General features: G+C 42.9%; 1 protein-coding gene across 1 annotated transcript in view; it reads right to left on the reverse strand.

The window, feature by feature from the left end:
* CUNH16orf70 (chromosome unknown C16orf70 homolog) overlaps positions 1 to 8,744 on the reverse strand; it is a 64,150-nt gene extending 55,406 nt beyond the window's left edge. The window contains exons 1-2 of the mRNA XM_027846697.1: positions 8,662 to 8,744; positions 1,968 to 2,050 (exon numbers count right to left, since the gene is read on the reverse strand). Of these exons, the coding sequence (XP_027702498.1) occupies positions 1,968 to 2,050; positions 8,662 to 8,725 (147 nt within the window). The 5' untranslated portion in view covers positions 8,726 to 8,744. The remainder of the gene's footprint in view (positions 1 to 1,967; positions 2,051 to 8,661) is intronic.
* Positions 8,745 to 16,432: the final 7,688 nt, after the last annotated feature.

Consider the following 16,432-nt stretch of genomic DNA (forward strand, 5'->3'; position numbering starts at 1 on the left):
ACTTGTCAGTCATTTAATGGGTTTCCATCAGATTCCTTTGTCCATTTATGCCAGTACACACAGACAGACAGACACACACACACACTTATTTTTACATTGTCATGTGTATAGTCTGTTCTGGTTTTACTTTTTTCACTCGATTGTACTGACTAAAGGACAATATTGCAAAAGGATGCTGACTGGGGCAACATGCAGGGCACACTTGTACTTTCTTCTATACAGACTTTTCTAATCTCAGACCATATAACCATCTCTTCTGTACAGTTTGTCCTAAATGATTCTATGACTCTTTTATGACTACATGATACCAACTTAAGCTTGTTCTCCTATTGGTCCAAATGTAGACAAGGGCCATGTCGTCTAACTCTTTGGGGTTAGGCCACAAAAAAAAACAATTCAGTACTGGGCACAATGTCGATTCCCTAATAAATGCTGGATAAATAGTTTTGCCCAGTCTTGCCTGTGACCACACACTGACGAAACAGCTGGCTTGGGTGAGAAGCATAGCTTGTGGCTAGGGAACATTTTCTGTGTGTGAAGGAAGCTTGGGCAATGTGAGGATCAGATTTATGTTCCTGGCAAAAGTGCTCAGTTCTAACCAGTCTAGACAAGCCCCACAGAAGTATCCATAGAATGCTCTTTCATGACTTCCCTGTCTCTACTTCCAATTAGTGTTTTCTAATTTGGGTTCTAAAGCTCTTGGGGTAGAAGGAATTGAAAACATCAAATCTCGGTGCTGGACGAGTCCTGACAGGCCATTATTTAGTCTACCTCCGTATCTTTAGGAATGGTATTTAATTTTTTTTTTTTCATTTATTCAGATTTAAAGCTCTTGCATACCCTGTGCTAGGTGTCTGTAGGGGGATATCAGAATAATTAAGACCAAGTTCCTGGACTCAAGGCATTTATCTGGGGCTAAAAATTAGTGTTTAATTAAACTGAATATTAACAGGGAAGTTTGTGATATTTAACACTGTAGTGGTGCAAAGTACTCCAGGAATCTAAAGGATAGGTCACTATTATAAGCACATAAGAATTCATCTTTTTAAAAAAATCCTCAAAGGAGATTCTGCAATATCACTCAGAAACCTAACCCAAAGTTACAACTGAGGAAACTTTTCCTTAATTCTAACCTAAATCTCTTACACTGCAGTGAAAGCCTACTTCTTACTCTGTCATTGAAAATGACTACAGAGAAAGATCCTGGTTTAAAATGGAAAAACAAACAAACAAACAACATCTTATCACCTTTAATTTCTAGTGTGGCTGAAATATCAAAGGCTAGAGTGATCCAAAGGAAAAAATGGGATAACAACATTCCTGTGGGTTTGTTCTCTCCTTTTTTTCTCAGAGAAAACTCTTGTCATTTCTAAGTGTTACATCATCTTTGTGGAAGGGGTGAGCCATACCTTTCTAAAGGGCAAGGGTGAGGCCATTGCTCAGATAGCTAAAAAGTTGTATTATAAAAGACAGAAAAAAAAATTCAAACATAGCCAGCTCTTGTTTTATACTTTTATACTTGGAGGAGGCTGGTGGAAAATAAAACCCCTTAGAAAATCAAAGAAAATGCCATGTTGGCCACCTCCCCAAACTCATGAGCATTTTGGCTGTCTAAATGCTAAGGCTGCTGAAATGTCAGCAGATAAATCTAGCAGGCACAAAAACAAGTTCATTAGTCAGTACAACTCCAAACCTAGTAGTAATAGCTCATTAGGACAAAAAAACTTAAGGTTAAATAAAGGAAATGCATTTTGAAGTTGCTTTTTCCTAAAATAGCAATTATTTGATGAAATTACTGGTTACCCTGGTTTCTCCTCTTCACGTGGTAATAACATATGTAGTACTGTATGCATAGTGGCTGAGGCCACAATCCATATGTTTTAGCAGCATCACATGATGCATCATATCCTGTCATGACTCACTTTTGAGTGAAGGCATTTTCACAAAACAAACTAGTCATCACTCACCTGTTCACTGTAGAGAACCTGGACATTTTTAATGACACGACAGTATTTCTGGAGAATTGCTACAGCCTGAGCCAATGGCATTCCTGAAACAAAAGAATGTTACCAGTTTAGTCACTGATGTGACAAATTTAAAACAGCAGCAGCAATGGGTATAAGAATAATAACACCATGCATGGCAGAAAGAAGAGTAGACGGGGGTCAGGAGATCTGGGTGACGGTCTCAGCCTTACCACCACTAAATAGCTGTGTCATTCTAAGCAAATCACCTCCTTTGTCTGGATCACAATATGTGTGTTCTTCGTTCGTAAAATGAGGGGGTCAGACTAGATGAGCTCTAAGGCCTAGCATTCTATGATTTTAACTATAGTATATAACCATAAAAATATAGCCACACTAACAAAGCTATTTACATATTATTTCAGTTAGCAATTGGCTGCTGAAACATTTGCTATTCTTTGACCCAACTGAAAAAAGGCTCTAATTACTTAGCACTTGACATTCATATTGCTTTTTTACTTTAAAATACATTACCACAGATTATAGGTACAGGATGCTTCCATCAGGCTAGAACCAATGACTATATTTTATATAATTATAACTTAAAATTTTGTGATTTTGACTATATGTAAGCACTTGAGGGTATTCATTATTCTTACTAATCAAGACCCGGCTCTATAATCTGTTTAAAAAATCCAAATTTCCATAACAATTTTTCAGAAGGTGACTCAAGTACATTTAAATGTTGCTGTGCATAGGACTGGATGTACATACTACTTTTTGGAACATATTTCTAATATACTATGTTCTTAGAAAGCAAGAACATAGTATATTCTTTTCACCCCATCCACCTTGGTTCAGCTAAGTAAAAAATTTCTGACATAATAGGAGTTGCCAGTTTGTTTTTTTTTAAACAAAATCATACAATCTATAGGCAAAATCATACAATCTATAGGCAAAATCACTGTTTAAGGCAGAAGAGAAATGGGAATGCAAAACAAAACAAAAAAATCACAACTGTGACTCTAAAGTACAATATCTGTCAAGTCTGGCCTTTCTTATTTTATGGTTTGAACACAAGGAGCTTCCTTTTCTCCCTTTTAAAAGAACTCACAAAAACATACAGACCAAGTTAAAACAACCGTTCAGCGACAAATTATTTGAGTAGCATGAATGATGAACTGGGCAATCAGGAGGTGCTAGATTCATTCTGCCTAATAACCATGGGGAAGTGGCTTTTCACCACCTGTTGCCTCAGTTCCTTCAATTCCTGAAACAGGAGGGTCACCTGTGCTTTGACTCAAATATACAGTACATGTTAAAATACTAGAAACTGTCTTGTTCAATTCCCCTCCTCCCCATTTTACGTAAGAGGAAACTGAGGCTCCAAGAAGGGAAGTAACCTATCCAGGGTCACATGGCTCATAAATGACAGAGACAGAACCTGAATCTAGGCCTTCCTGACTTTTAATGACTATATACTTCCCATTAAGCCACACTGCTATTTCACACCCCCCTCCCCCTTTTTTAACAGAAACATACAGGGGACAAATAAGATCAACCTTAGTGGAATGAATTACATAAAGAAATAGATGCTTAATGGAGTGATACAGTTATGTGATACAGCTGTATATCATGTGTTAGCCAGAAAAGGGTCATTCTCCTAAGAACAGAATGATCTCCAACAACTGGAAGTCAGTTTCTTTAAATCAATCCTTCAGCCACCATGACAGGAAGTATGTGTTGCCCAATTAGCCCAAAGGGCATTACTGAGTGTGAAGCCTTTGACCCAAAGCATTATTCCTTCAATCTCCAAAAACAACAGATAAAAGCTTAGTAAAGAAGCATTGTGCCTGCACAAAACAGCCACTTAGGAAACAGAACTGCAAAATTTGCTCTAATGGCATGTTTGTTACCTTGATCTAAAATACAGCACTGGTTAGAATCACAAAAAAACAACTGTTTGCCTTTCATTTAATAACAGATATGTCAAATTTGCTGATCTTTCCCCCATTGGTATGACCTGGATATGAAGTGATATTTATACCAAATTTTCTTCACATGACTCTATCCTTAGGTTCTAAAGACTTAGTAGTGGTTGAATCATTCAATTCTATATCTCTTGGGGAGGGAGAGCAGTAAGGACTACAAAAAACCAGCTTGATACCTCAGTTCCAAAAAGACACTGATACTATAAAACCATCCTGTCCCTGAGGAACAAATTTCTTTTTTTAATCTATCTATTTATCTATCTATCTTTAGTTTTCAACATTTACTTCCCTAAGATTTTGAGTTCTAAATTTTCTCACCCTCTCTCCCCTCCAAGGGCAGTCTGATATAACCATACATATACATTCATATTAAACATATTTTAACTTTAGTCATGTTGCAAAGAAGAATTAGAACCAGTGGGAGAAACCACAAGAAAGAAACAAACAAACAAACAAAAAAAGAGCAAATAGTATGCTTCGATCTGCATTTAGACTCCATAGTTCTTTTCCTGGATGTAGATAGCGTTTTCCATCATGAGTCTTTTGGAGCTGACTTAGATCCTTGAATTGCTAAAAAGGCAGAACAAATATTTCAAAAATGGATCAGCAACTAAGTCTGATCTTTGTCAGAAACAGAAAGACACATTACCTCTTAACTGTTTACATCCAAACAAAGGAATTCTTCCTTAGATTTTTAAAGCAGTTGGCAAGAGGCAGGTAAGAGGCACAGTGGATAGAACTCAGGACCTGGAATCAGGAAGACCCAAGTTCAAATCCAGCCTCTCACACTAACCATGGGACCTTGGGCAAGCCACCTAACCTTTGCTTCAGTTTCCTCATCTGTAAGATGAGGATAATAACAGGGCCTACCTGGAAGGGTTGTTGTGAGGATAAAGCACTTAAGCACAGGGCCTAGCATACAGTAGGTGCTATACAAATGTTAGCTACTATTATTATTGTCGTTTTTTGAATCTACATTAGTGCTCTGGAATCACCTCATCAGGCAACTCCTGCAAAGGATGGGATTAACTCACATTTCTGTTTATATGTGATTTATATAGTTTATAAGTGACTTTCCTCATAATTCTGTAAGGTAAGCAGCACAGGTAACAATACTACTCTATCTAACAGAGCTGAGGACAAGAAAGAGGAAGTAATTTGTCTATGGTCTAAAAACTCCTTAAGTGATGACGCTGGTGACAGAACACACCTTTGATCACCACACCAATGTTTTTTTCCATTGTATCAGGATAGATCTCCAACTCGGTTTATCGGACCACACTATGGAGTCTGTTTATTTAGGAGATCATGTAATTCTCTTTTCACTAGTTTACTTTAGTTACCTGTTCTCTTTCTAAAAAAAGAAAAACTCACTGCTTCTTTATAACAATCCATTCTCCATATCCCACCTGTTATGCACATACCATGTGTCAGGCACAGTGCTAGGTGCTTGAGTATGTCATATTACTCAATCATCATCTTCACTCTTCCAACACTTAACTGAACAAAATAAATTGCATGCTCACCTTTTCCTCAGTTATACCATTTTTGCCTGGTATAAATGCTATGCTACTCAGTCATGGGATTTCCTGTCTTCTAACAAAAATCTCCAGCGCCAATCTCTGCTAAATAATCTTACATTATTTATTAATTTTCCAGAAGAAAATCACTATTTTTTTCTTTAAACCAACAGCCTTCAGCTTATGTTCCAATCTTTGCTGAATCTCAGAATGAGCTGGAAGAGCAACTGCAAAACAATTTGTAAACTTACTTTTACTTAAGAAAACAACAACAATCAAGCTGATTTTGTATAAAGTTCAATTTTTTTTTGTATTAATGATACAAGGGTGGGGAACCTGTGGCCTTCTAGGCCCTCAAGTTTGGCCCTTCAGAAGTGAAAAATTAGGAGACTTGCCCAAGGTCCCACAGTGAGTATCAGAGGTTGGATCTGAACTTAGGTCTTCCCGATTCCAGGTCCTGAGTTCTACTGATTCAGTCAAAGGGCCACAGGCTCCCCACCCCTGAGGAAAAATGTCAACTAAAGAGAGCTGGACTAGATGACCTCAAAGTCCTATCTAGCTCTAATCTATGATCCTATGTAAAAAAGAATATACACAGGGCAGTAGATAAAGCACTGGGCCTGTTGTCAGGAAGACCTGAGTTCAAATTTGGCCTCACACACTTCCTAGCTGTGTCAACCTGGGCAAGCCACTAACCTTGTTTGCCTCAGTTTCCTCATCTGTAAAATCAGCTGGAGAAGGAAATGGCAAACCACTCCAGTATCTTTGCCAAGAAAACCCCAAATGGGGTCACAAACAGTTGGATATGACTGAAAAACAACTGAACAACAAATGTCTATAAAGTTCTTTGTTACATAAAGCACTATATAAATGTGAATTTTGCATAGTGGAAAGAACACTGGATTTGCAGTTGGAAGATGTAGATTAAAATCTCAACTGCTTGCTACGCTACCAGTGTGACCTTACACAAATGCCTTTCCATCTTTGGGCTACAGTTTCAACCAGCTGTGAGGATGAATGGCCTAAATGATCTCAAAAGATCCCTCCCAGTTCAAAAAACATATACTTCAAAATTAACATAAAATCAAATTTACAAATAAGTTAAACTTCAAAATTCACTTTAATGCTGAGGCATCAAAACGTCTTCCTAAAATAGCTTCCAGATAGTCAAGTGATGAAATAATTTTCTCATCATTCCATGTCTGAAAAGCTGAAAGTCAGTTTTTGCCCAGGCAGTAGTGACCTGCTTAACCCGTTAAGGGTTTATTTGGAAAAGCAGGACCTGTTAGATTTCACATTTACCCACCAGTCCTAACTCCAATTCCAGGAAGGGCCAGGAGTCAGCAAAGAGAGACAGATGATGCTTAAGCCACAGTGTGAAGGGATTCAACAGACATTTAATTCCTAGAAAGGAACAGGTATGGGAGGAAAGTACTTAAAGACAAGAGTCACAATAGGGCACACAACTAAACTGTCAACTTGGTTCCTTCAGTATCAGGTTCCCACTTTCCTTCCCCCTGAGATTTTGAATGTGCCTACTACATCCAGATTCTAGCTACAAAACTGTCAAGTACACTCTCAGACTGCAATTGTGGGTCTGTCTAACCCTTTGAAGATGAGCCGAAGCAGGGATGGTGATGTTTGAAGTGAGGATTGGGAGGAAAACATGCCAAGGTAATTAAAAAGCTCAACCTTGATGGGCTTTCCTGACTTAAGTCAGTATCTTGAATAGATCTGGGAATAGGGAAATAATTTCACTAGAGTACTAATTCTGTTCTTTACTGCTCAGATCACACTGACATTGTGCTCCAGCTAAGACTTCTGAGAGATGTCAAAAAATGTGAATAAGATCTGAGGGTTGACCAAAACCACAAAAACAAAATCACTCCACACTACCCGTTCAAAAGGGGTTAGTATTTTCCATTGGAGGTAGTCACTGGGCAGAGAAATAACCACCATAGTTGAAGCCCCAGAAGGAGTACCTAGAAAATAATTTTTCACTTAACTGAATTCAATCAATTTTTAGCCGCACCTCTGGTGCCAGGCACTGAAGATACAGAAACAAAAATCAAAGTCTTTGAGATAAAAAGATCTTCTATTTGCTACATCTTATCAAGAACTGTAAACTGAGAGGCAGAAAAATCTCCCTTGGTACTTAAAGACAATTTTCTTGAATTTGGGTGCAAACTGAATTACAATTTTAAATAACTCAGAATATGTTGAACTTCAATGGGGAAGAAAGGGACAATTTCAAGAAGAAAAGTGTTCTGAAAGGTACATAAAAACATAAAAGGGATCCATAAGTTGTTAGCATCAACAACCTTTCCCTCCCCCCTTTTTTCCTAGAGGCCACACACTGAAAATGCAGGGCACTCATGTTACTAACGTGATGAGCAAACCAATCCAAGCCCAAGTAAACAGAAAGGTGAAGATCTGGTTGGAAGAGGAGGGGGGAGGGATTAACCCCAGCATTCAACAGGGAAAACAAACAAACTAACAAGGTGAGGAGGGGGGAAACTCAGGCCTACCGTAAGGCAACCAGCCTTTATTAAGGTTAGACTTGATTAGACTAGGAGTTCCTTGGGAAAAGGCAGTGTGCTTTCTTGCATTTCTCTGAATCCCCGGCGACAAGCAAGCATTCAGTAAACGCTTGTGGAGCTGACTTGATTCAACACTTACTACAGGCCAGGACCCACGCTAAGCGCTGGCCTCAAGCTTCCCCCGAACTAGGATCCTGCAAAGGGGCCGGCCCATCTCCCGGCCGGACGTGGGGCGGAGGGATGATATTAGTTGGCCGGAGACAGGGGGAAACACCTGTGGGAAGTGGGGAGGAAGGGGGTAGGAAGGGCTTCTGCCAGACATTACCCGTCCAAGCCCGACGGCAGTGGGGAAGGGGTGCACACCCGGGCTGTGTGCCTACACACACTTACCTGGGGTGCGCACCCGCGCACACACCGGGGATGGGAGGAGACTCGCTTCGAGCTTCATACCAGGTCCCGAGCTCTCGCTCCCGGCTTCACCTCCAGGGTGTGGGGGTGAGACACACTTCTAGCTCCATAGCTGGTCACTCTCGGGGTCACACCCCCACCCCCACGGCTTCGCACTTAGTCTCTCTCTCACTCACACACACACACGCGACTTCCCACCCAGAATGGGGGTCTCTCCCCCCACACCCCCCGCACTCACCCAGCGTGAGCTCCCATTGCTCGTTGCCCAGCGATCGCTCGGGCACCACCTCCAGGTCGAGCATTGGCCCGGACGGCCGGGCCGTGGCGGGGCCCGGGTCTCGCTCTCGGTAGGCGCTGGGCGGCTTCCCGCGGCGGCAGGGCCCGAGCGGAGGAGGCAAGGTGCTGACGCCGCCGGCTTCTCCCTCGCCGCCTGCTGAGCCGGCCTGCGGTCCAGGTCCCGCCTCCTCTCCTAGAACCGCCGGCGCGGTCCAGCCAGCCTGCCGACGCCCCTTGCCTAACCTCACCGCAGCTCCCCTCACCGGCAACAGCGGCTGCGGCTGCGGTAAAAATGCCGTACGACGGCCGTAAAGCGCGCAGGGGCGGGGAAAGGGGCGGGGACGAGCCCGGGGGCGGGGCCTGAGATGAATCCCTCCGGGGGCGGGTGAGAGACGTGACGTGGGGGAGGAGGAAACGGGCGGGGGAGGAGGCGCGGGCGTCTGCGCTGGGGCGGAGTCGGAAAGACTGTACCATCGAGAGGGGGAGATAGGGCTGAACCATTGAACGTTACTTGACCGGGGAGCTGAGCCAGCACATGCGTGGTACAGCGCACGGAGCCCGGCTGTGCCTGAGAATAAGCCTGTCAGATTGTCCCACGTTACTGAGGCTGTTCTCCCTTCTCTACATCCCACAACTCTTACACGTTTCCCCTCGCCTCCCATGGAGAGGTGGCCCTACGCCTTTCCCGGACAGCTCTTCTTTCTTCAGCAGATTTCCCCCACTGCCTCTCCCCACTCCAACCCCGAGCGCCTTCATTCCCTCCCGGCATCCTTCCCTGCAGTCCACACGGGCTCGTCGCCTTCATTCTCAAAAGCCACTAGGGGGTGCAATTGGGAAAGACCTGAGTTCAAATTTACCCGCAGACCTTTGGTAGCTGGTTGACTCTGGGCAAGTCCCTTAACCTCTCTACCTCAGTTTCCCCATCTGTTAAATGGGGATAATAGCACCTAACTCACAGGGTTGTTTTGAAGATCAAATGAAATTACGTGCTTTGCAAACCTTTAAGCACTGTATAAGGCTAGCTACTATTGTCAAAGAAAGCAAAGCGAATGCTGTACTCTGCATTTAGGCAACAGTTCCATTTTATACAACATTAATTCATACCCAAACATTTCTAGCTCGGAGAGAAATGTCCAAACTAGTATATCCACCCCATGACTTCCAACACGACTCTTTGCCCCCAAGAGGATTCTTTCAGCTAACATTTATAGGAATCTTGAGTAAGGAAAGATATCTTAAAATACAGTGGAGATTTCACATTGAGGAATTGAGCCACCAAGTTGCCATCCCATTCCTCCAGGGTTAATGACTTCCCTTAGGGTCATTGTTGTTCAGTGGTCTTTGAATCTCCACAACCCCATCTGGAGTTTTCTTGGCAAAGACACTGGTGTGATTTGCCATTTCCTTCTCCAGCTCATTTGACAGGTGAGGAAACTGAGGCAAACAGGATGAAGTGATCTGTCTAGGGTCACACAGTGTCTGAGGCTGAATTTGAATTCAAGTCTTCCTGACTGCAGGGCTTACATTCCATCTACTGTGCTACCTAGCTGTCCTTCAGCTTATAATTTAATGCCTTCAAGGCATAGAAGAGATCAACCTTTAATCCATTCACCCCTCCAATCTATATAGCAACCAAATCTTAAGGTTTCTACCTGCACCTTGTCTCTGGAATCCATCCCCTTCTCTTTCAGGTCACAAGATCACCTCTCAAAGCCAGGCGTTCATCCCTAGGGTCAGCCTAATTGGTCTCCTGGCTTCTAGTTTTTTCTTGCTATAATCCATCCAGCCAGCTACCACTTAAGTGTTCTTCCTCTGTAACTTTCCTCAGTCAACTCCTAGGATCATAGGTTTAGAAGGGACCTCAGGGGACAGGGAATGTGCTTTATAGGTGAAATGAGGGAACTGATGCCCAGGAAGGTTAGATGGCCTGCCCCAAGTCACCGAGGTAGTATTTGAGTCTAGGTCCAGCGCTGGACCTCAAGTCAGGAAGATCCATTTTCCTGAGTTCAAATCCTGCCTCAGACACTTACTAGCTCTGTGACTCTGGGCACATAAAGCCCTTCACTAATGTGGCTCCATCCTACCTTTCTATCCTTATTATGCCTTACTGTGGTCTACCAGGGGTTGGGAACCTGCAGCCTTGAGGCCACATGTGGCCCTCTAGGTCCTCTAGAGTGGCCCTTTGAATACAAACTTCACAGAACAAATCCCCTTAATAAAAGGATTTGTTTTGTAAAACTTGTGGTGAGAATGGGATCTAGACCCCAAAAAAGAAAAACCCTGGATTTTCCCATAGGGCCAGATCTCTGGCATTAGCCTGAGGTTATAATCCCATCAACTGGCCTTTCCCTGTGGCTACAATCTGTTACCCTAAACCTAGCCTGGCCCTCCTTTGTCTTACCTCCCTATGGCCCAGGCCATTTCCCACCCTTAATCCTATCTAGGCTCCATTCTCCCCTGGCCTCCTTGTCCAGGTCCCTGTAGTTCTACTACCTCATAGACTACTTGGCCACTCCTAGATCCCTCCCACAGTCTTTCTGTATATAAGGTCCATCTTGTCTCCATTAAAGTGCTTAGATTCTTAAAATCTAGCCACTGCTCAGATTTTTAGAACCTAGCCAATAGCTTACTAATGTTCAGACTCCTTAAGAGTCTGCCCAATATGATGGATATTCTAATAAACCTTGTCTTTGGCTAAAAGAAGGTTTGGGTCAAATTCTTTCAGGCAGGACCCGCATGTTATGATTTTGGGGTCCTAGCACCCCTAAACCTCAACACTTGCACTCAGTCAAAAGGCCGCACCCAAGGACCTAGAAGGCCACCTGTGGCCTCAAGGCTGAAGGTTACCCACCCCTAGCGAAATTGGTCTTTTATTTTCTCTGTTCCTCATACATCTCCCATCTCCAGGCAGCTGTCCTGGCTGTCCCTGCACAGTGGAAATGTATTCCCTCCTCACTTCTTCATGTTAGAATCCTTAGTTTCTTTCAAGGCTCAGCTCAAATGCCATCTTTTACAAGAAGTTTTTACTGATCCCCTCTGCTGCTAAGGGGGATCACCCTACATTTCCCCCAAATTATCTGGTATTTATCTTGTGTATATGCATATAGATATATAATATATAATACACACACACACACACACACACACACACACACATATACATATATATGGAGAGAGAGAGAAAGCACATTTTCTTGAGCTACTCTCCAACTCACACTCATATTGACAGGGCAGTCCCTAGAACTCAGCTACCATAACCTACCCCCCAAACACACACACACCAAGAGTTCTCAGGGTAGCACCTGAGGTTGAAGAGTATTTTTTCTAATTCTATTGTTCATGAGCCCCCACTAGTGTGCTTTATCCCATTATTATCAGTTTATATCCGTCAGCTAGACTTAATGAACTTTTGCAAATGAGTATTTACTATGAGAGCATACTTTGTAGACAACATCCCCCGACCCTCCAAAAAGACATGCTCTTCCATGAGTACATAGAGCCTAAGGGAAATTGAGCTCAAGTTTGGAGAGCACATGTAGCATAGGGGTAACTCATGGCTCCTGAAAATCCTTTTGCTGGAGTCCTTAAGATATACCCCTTAGGGAATGATGCATCTTTTCTGCTATGCTCCTTGAAGATCCTTGAATCTACCTTTCTTTGTTTAGTCCAGTTGACCCTCAGCTTCTATTGCAAACGTGGCCATAAGCTTTTCAGAGGACAGGAAGAAGCTCAAAATCCTCCTGACCCTCTGAACCTCACGAATAGTGAGAAGACTGAGGTCAAAGCTGAGGCCAAGGCCGTTCTCTGGAATTATTCCCCCTCCTTGCCCCCCCAAATGATTCCTTCTCAGGGGCTTAGTTGGAATGACTCTTCCCTATTCTGGCAGATGTTTAAATCTTTGGGTTCTGAATGGACTTGCTGTTTTATACAAATTTCACAAAGCACCACCAGTTTCCTCAATGAATTCAAGTGCACTTCCTATGTTACATAGTTTCATTTCATCTATGACTTCTAAATTGATCAAAGACCTTCTAAAGCCTATAATTTATCAATCAATATCTAGGCCTTCTTCATACCTACTTTATACCTCTGATTGATTGTCCTCTCTTGTCACGGGTATCAGGGCATATATCATCACTTATATTAAGTAGGGTGAGGGTAATTGCTCGATTGGCTCAATTAACTGCCAACCTGTGTGCTTAGTATTGTCCCTCTCTAGAATGTAAGGTTTTTTTAGAGTTAGGAGTGCTTCTTTTTTGTTTTTTTTTTTTTTTGCTTTTTGGTGAGGCAATTGGGGTTAAATGACTTGCCCAGAGTCACACAGCTAGTGAGTGTTATGCATCTGAGGCTGGATATGAACTCAAGTCCTCCTGACTCCCGGACTGGTGCTCTGTACACTGTACCACCTAGCTGCCCTTTAGGAGTGCTTCATTTTTGAATTGATATCTATAGAACTCAGCTCAGCGCCTGGCACATAATAGACACCTATTATTGATTATTCGATTGGCCACCCTTCTCCATCTTTAGGGGCAGACATCTGCACTTGGAGTCATAAATTTGTAACTGGAAGGGAACTCAGGGATTGTCTACTCCAAACCCCTTATTTTACAGATGAAGAAACTGAGGCCCAGTGACTTAAAGGTCACCTAGACAGTATCAGAGCCAGTTTTGAACCTAAGTCAGCTGATTCCACATCCAAAACTGTTTCCCCTGTTCCACACTGTCTCAGGAGCCTGGGTTTGAATCCTGGCTCTGTCACTAATTAGTGTGTGACCTTAGCCATGTCACAGCCCCACTCTGGGTTTCAATTTCCTTCTCTGTAAAATGAAAGAATTGGATTTGATTATCTTTGAGGCTCCTTCAAGCTCTAAATCCTAAGAGCACTTTTTGGAGGGTTGAAGGGGAAGCCGATGGACTGATTTGTATCACCCAAGCTTCCCCCACCCCATGCAAACCCAGAAAATTACAGGTATGAGGGGCAGCTAGGTGGTGCAGTGGATAGAGCACCAACCCTGAAGTCAGGACCACCTGAGTTCAAATCCGGCCTCAGACCAAACACTTGACACTTACTAGCTGTGTGACCCTGGGCAAGTCACTTAACCCTAATTGCCTTAAAAAAAAAAAAAGAATTACAGGCATGGGTGGCAAGGCTGGCAGGAGACTTGGGGGAGTGTCCTAGGAGGGTTCACTAGGCATTTCTATGTTCCCCAAGTAGGTGGGTGTGTATGGGTTTCCCTGGATCCCACCCCTCCCATTTATTTTTGAGTGTGGGCCAGGACAGGAGTGTGGTTTGGAATTGAGACCACCTGGGCCAGTACTCTGTGATGTAGCCCACAGAGAGGTCACTGTAACATCATTTGGAATTTGGAAAAGCCAGACACCTGGGGGCTGAAACACCCCCTCCTTAGCTCATAGATGTCTACCTTCCTTCCTCACTCTCATCTGTCCTGGCCAGGACTATATTTGGCCTCAGGATTTTTTCTCAAGTAATGAAGGGCTACAGGGATGGGGAACCTTTGGCCTCAGGGCCTTGAGGCTGCCTGTGTTCCTTTAGGTCCTCGAATGCGGCCCTTTGACTAATCCAAACTTCACAGAACACATCCCCTTATTTGTTCTGTAAAACTTGGACTTAGTCAAAGGTCACACCCGAGGACCTAGAGGGCCACATGTGGCTTTGAGGCGAAGGCTCCCCACGCTGGAACTAAGTACAGGCCCTCATCCACCTTTAAAGACTTGATTTTGCCCTCCCCCCTTTTCCATTTTGCCTTGGGGAAGGGCTCCATTAGTCCTATCTTCAGTCAGAATCAGCTCAGTCCTCCTTTCCTACAAGGGTTTCATTGGTAGAGGTAAATAGATTACAGAGTGGATGACAGCCTCAAGACAAATTCAGCCTTTCAAATTCAAATTCAGCTTGGGACACTTACTAGCTGTGTGACCTTGGACAAGTCACTTAACTTTTGTTTGCCTCTGGTTCCTCATCTCTGAAATGGGGATACTAATAGCACCTACCTCCCAGGGTGGTTGTAAAAATCAAAGAGGATAATTTTTTTTAGTTCTTTGCACACCTTAAAGCACTTTTAATGCTAGCTATTATTGTTATTTTTTATTATTAGGGCACTAGATGGCGCATTGGATAGCTTGCCAGGCCTGGAGTCAGGAAGACTCATCTTCCTGAGTTCAAATTTGACCTCAGACACTTACTAGCTGGGTGACCCTGGGCAAGTCACTTCACCCTGTTTGCCTCAGTTTCCTCATCTGTAAAATGAGCTGGAGAAGGAAATGGCAAACTGCTCTAGCATCTCTGCCAAGAAAACCCCAAATGGCATCATGAAGAGCTGGACACAACTGAACAACAACAACGACCACATTATTATTATTATTATTATTATTTATTACAGGGCTACATCAGCTTTTTGAGAAGAGGAAAGTCCATGGGGCCCTGAGATTTCATAGAATTATAAGATCTGAGAACTAGCAGGGATCATAAGAGACCATCAGCTTTTCAACCATTCCCTTCTACAGATGAAGAAACCATATGAGGTATTTATTCAAGGCCACACAAATTATAAGAAGCAAGGCTGTGCTATAAACCCAGGCCATAATTATCCCTCCAAATCCAGGGCTCTTACAGTAGACTGACTCCTTGAAGGGAATTTCATTTAGAAGGTTCCCCAATATTTTGAGGCTTGATGTGACTGGCACAAATTACCTACAAATAGGTGCATTTGGAGGATTTGAATATCTTCAGGGAATAATCTTCTGCTATTCAGACTCCAGACCAGACATCCTCTGTGACGGTGGCAGACTCTGTTTTATGCCTCAGTCAGTTAATAAGCATTTATTAAGTGCCTACTATGTGCCATGCACTGAGCTAAGCACTAGGGATACAAAAAGAAGCAAAAGACACTCTCTTTGAGAGGAGGGACTGCATTTTGCCTCTTTTGGTATTCTGTGCTGGAAACATAGTAGGTGCTTAATAAATGTTTATTCACTGATTGATTGAGTTTAAGGTTGGGATCCGGGAAGAGGATAATAGGAAAACAACTATGTACAAATAAGTTATATATAGGATAAATTGTAGATAAATCAACAGAGGGAGGGTACCAGAGATATTAATCAATTAAGGCCTCATGATATTAATAATAAGGGAGCTGTTGAACAATATTAAGTAGATCCCATTGGAGACGTATGGCCAGAAAATGAGGTGGGCCAGTCATAGATGAGGAATCAGGCTGGATAACCTGTGGGTGCCACTGGTGTCCTGGGAGTATCAAATATGTACTGGGAGGATGAAGACAAGAGCCATGTAAGATAAGAAAGTGTGGGAGGGTCGTGATCTTTACCTGCTGTTTAAATTCACAAAACCATTGAAATACCTATGAAAGCATAGGAGTGATTCTAGATACTGGATGGCCTTTCCTAGTCTCTTCCCACCACTCCTCCTGGCTTCTCACCTTTTGCCTTCCTTCCCCGCTCTCACTTTACCTTCTATTGATTTAAGTTTTTAATAACTTAAAACTGCACTAAGACTTTTGGGAGGCCCCTGTATATCTTACTGTATGGACATAGTCATTTCTGTGTTCTCTCCTCCATTATAATGGGAACTCTTTGAGTTTTTGCCTTTCTTTGCATAGAAAGTGTGTGTGTGTGTGTGTGTGTGTGTGTGTGTGTGTGTGTGTGTGTAATTGTGCTTAACAGAGTCCCTGGCACATAGCAGATGTGTAATTATTAAG

Source organism: Vombatus ursinus, unplaced genomic scaffold (assembly GCF_900497805.2).
Source record: "Vombatus ursinus unplaced genomic scaffold, bare-nosed wombat genome assembly UNPS02005286.1, whole genome shotgun sequence".
Classification (NCBI taxonomy): Eukaryota; Metazoa; Chordata; class Mammalia; order Diprotodontia; family Vombatidae; genus Vombatus; species Vombatus ursinus.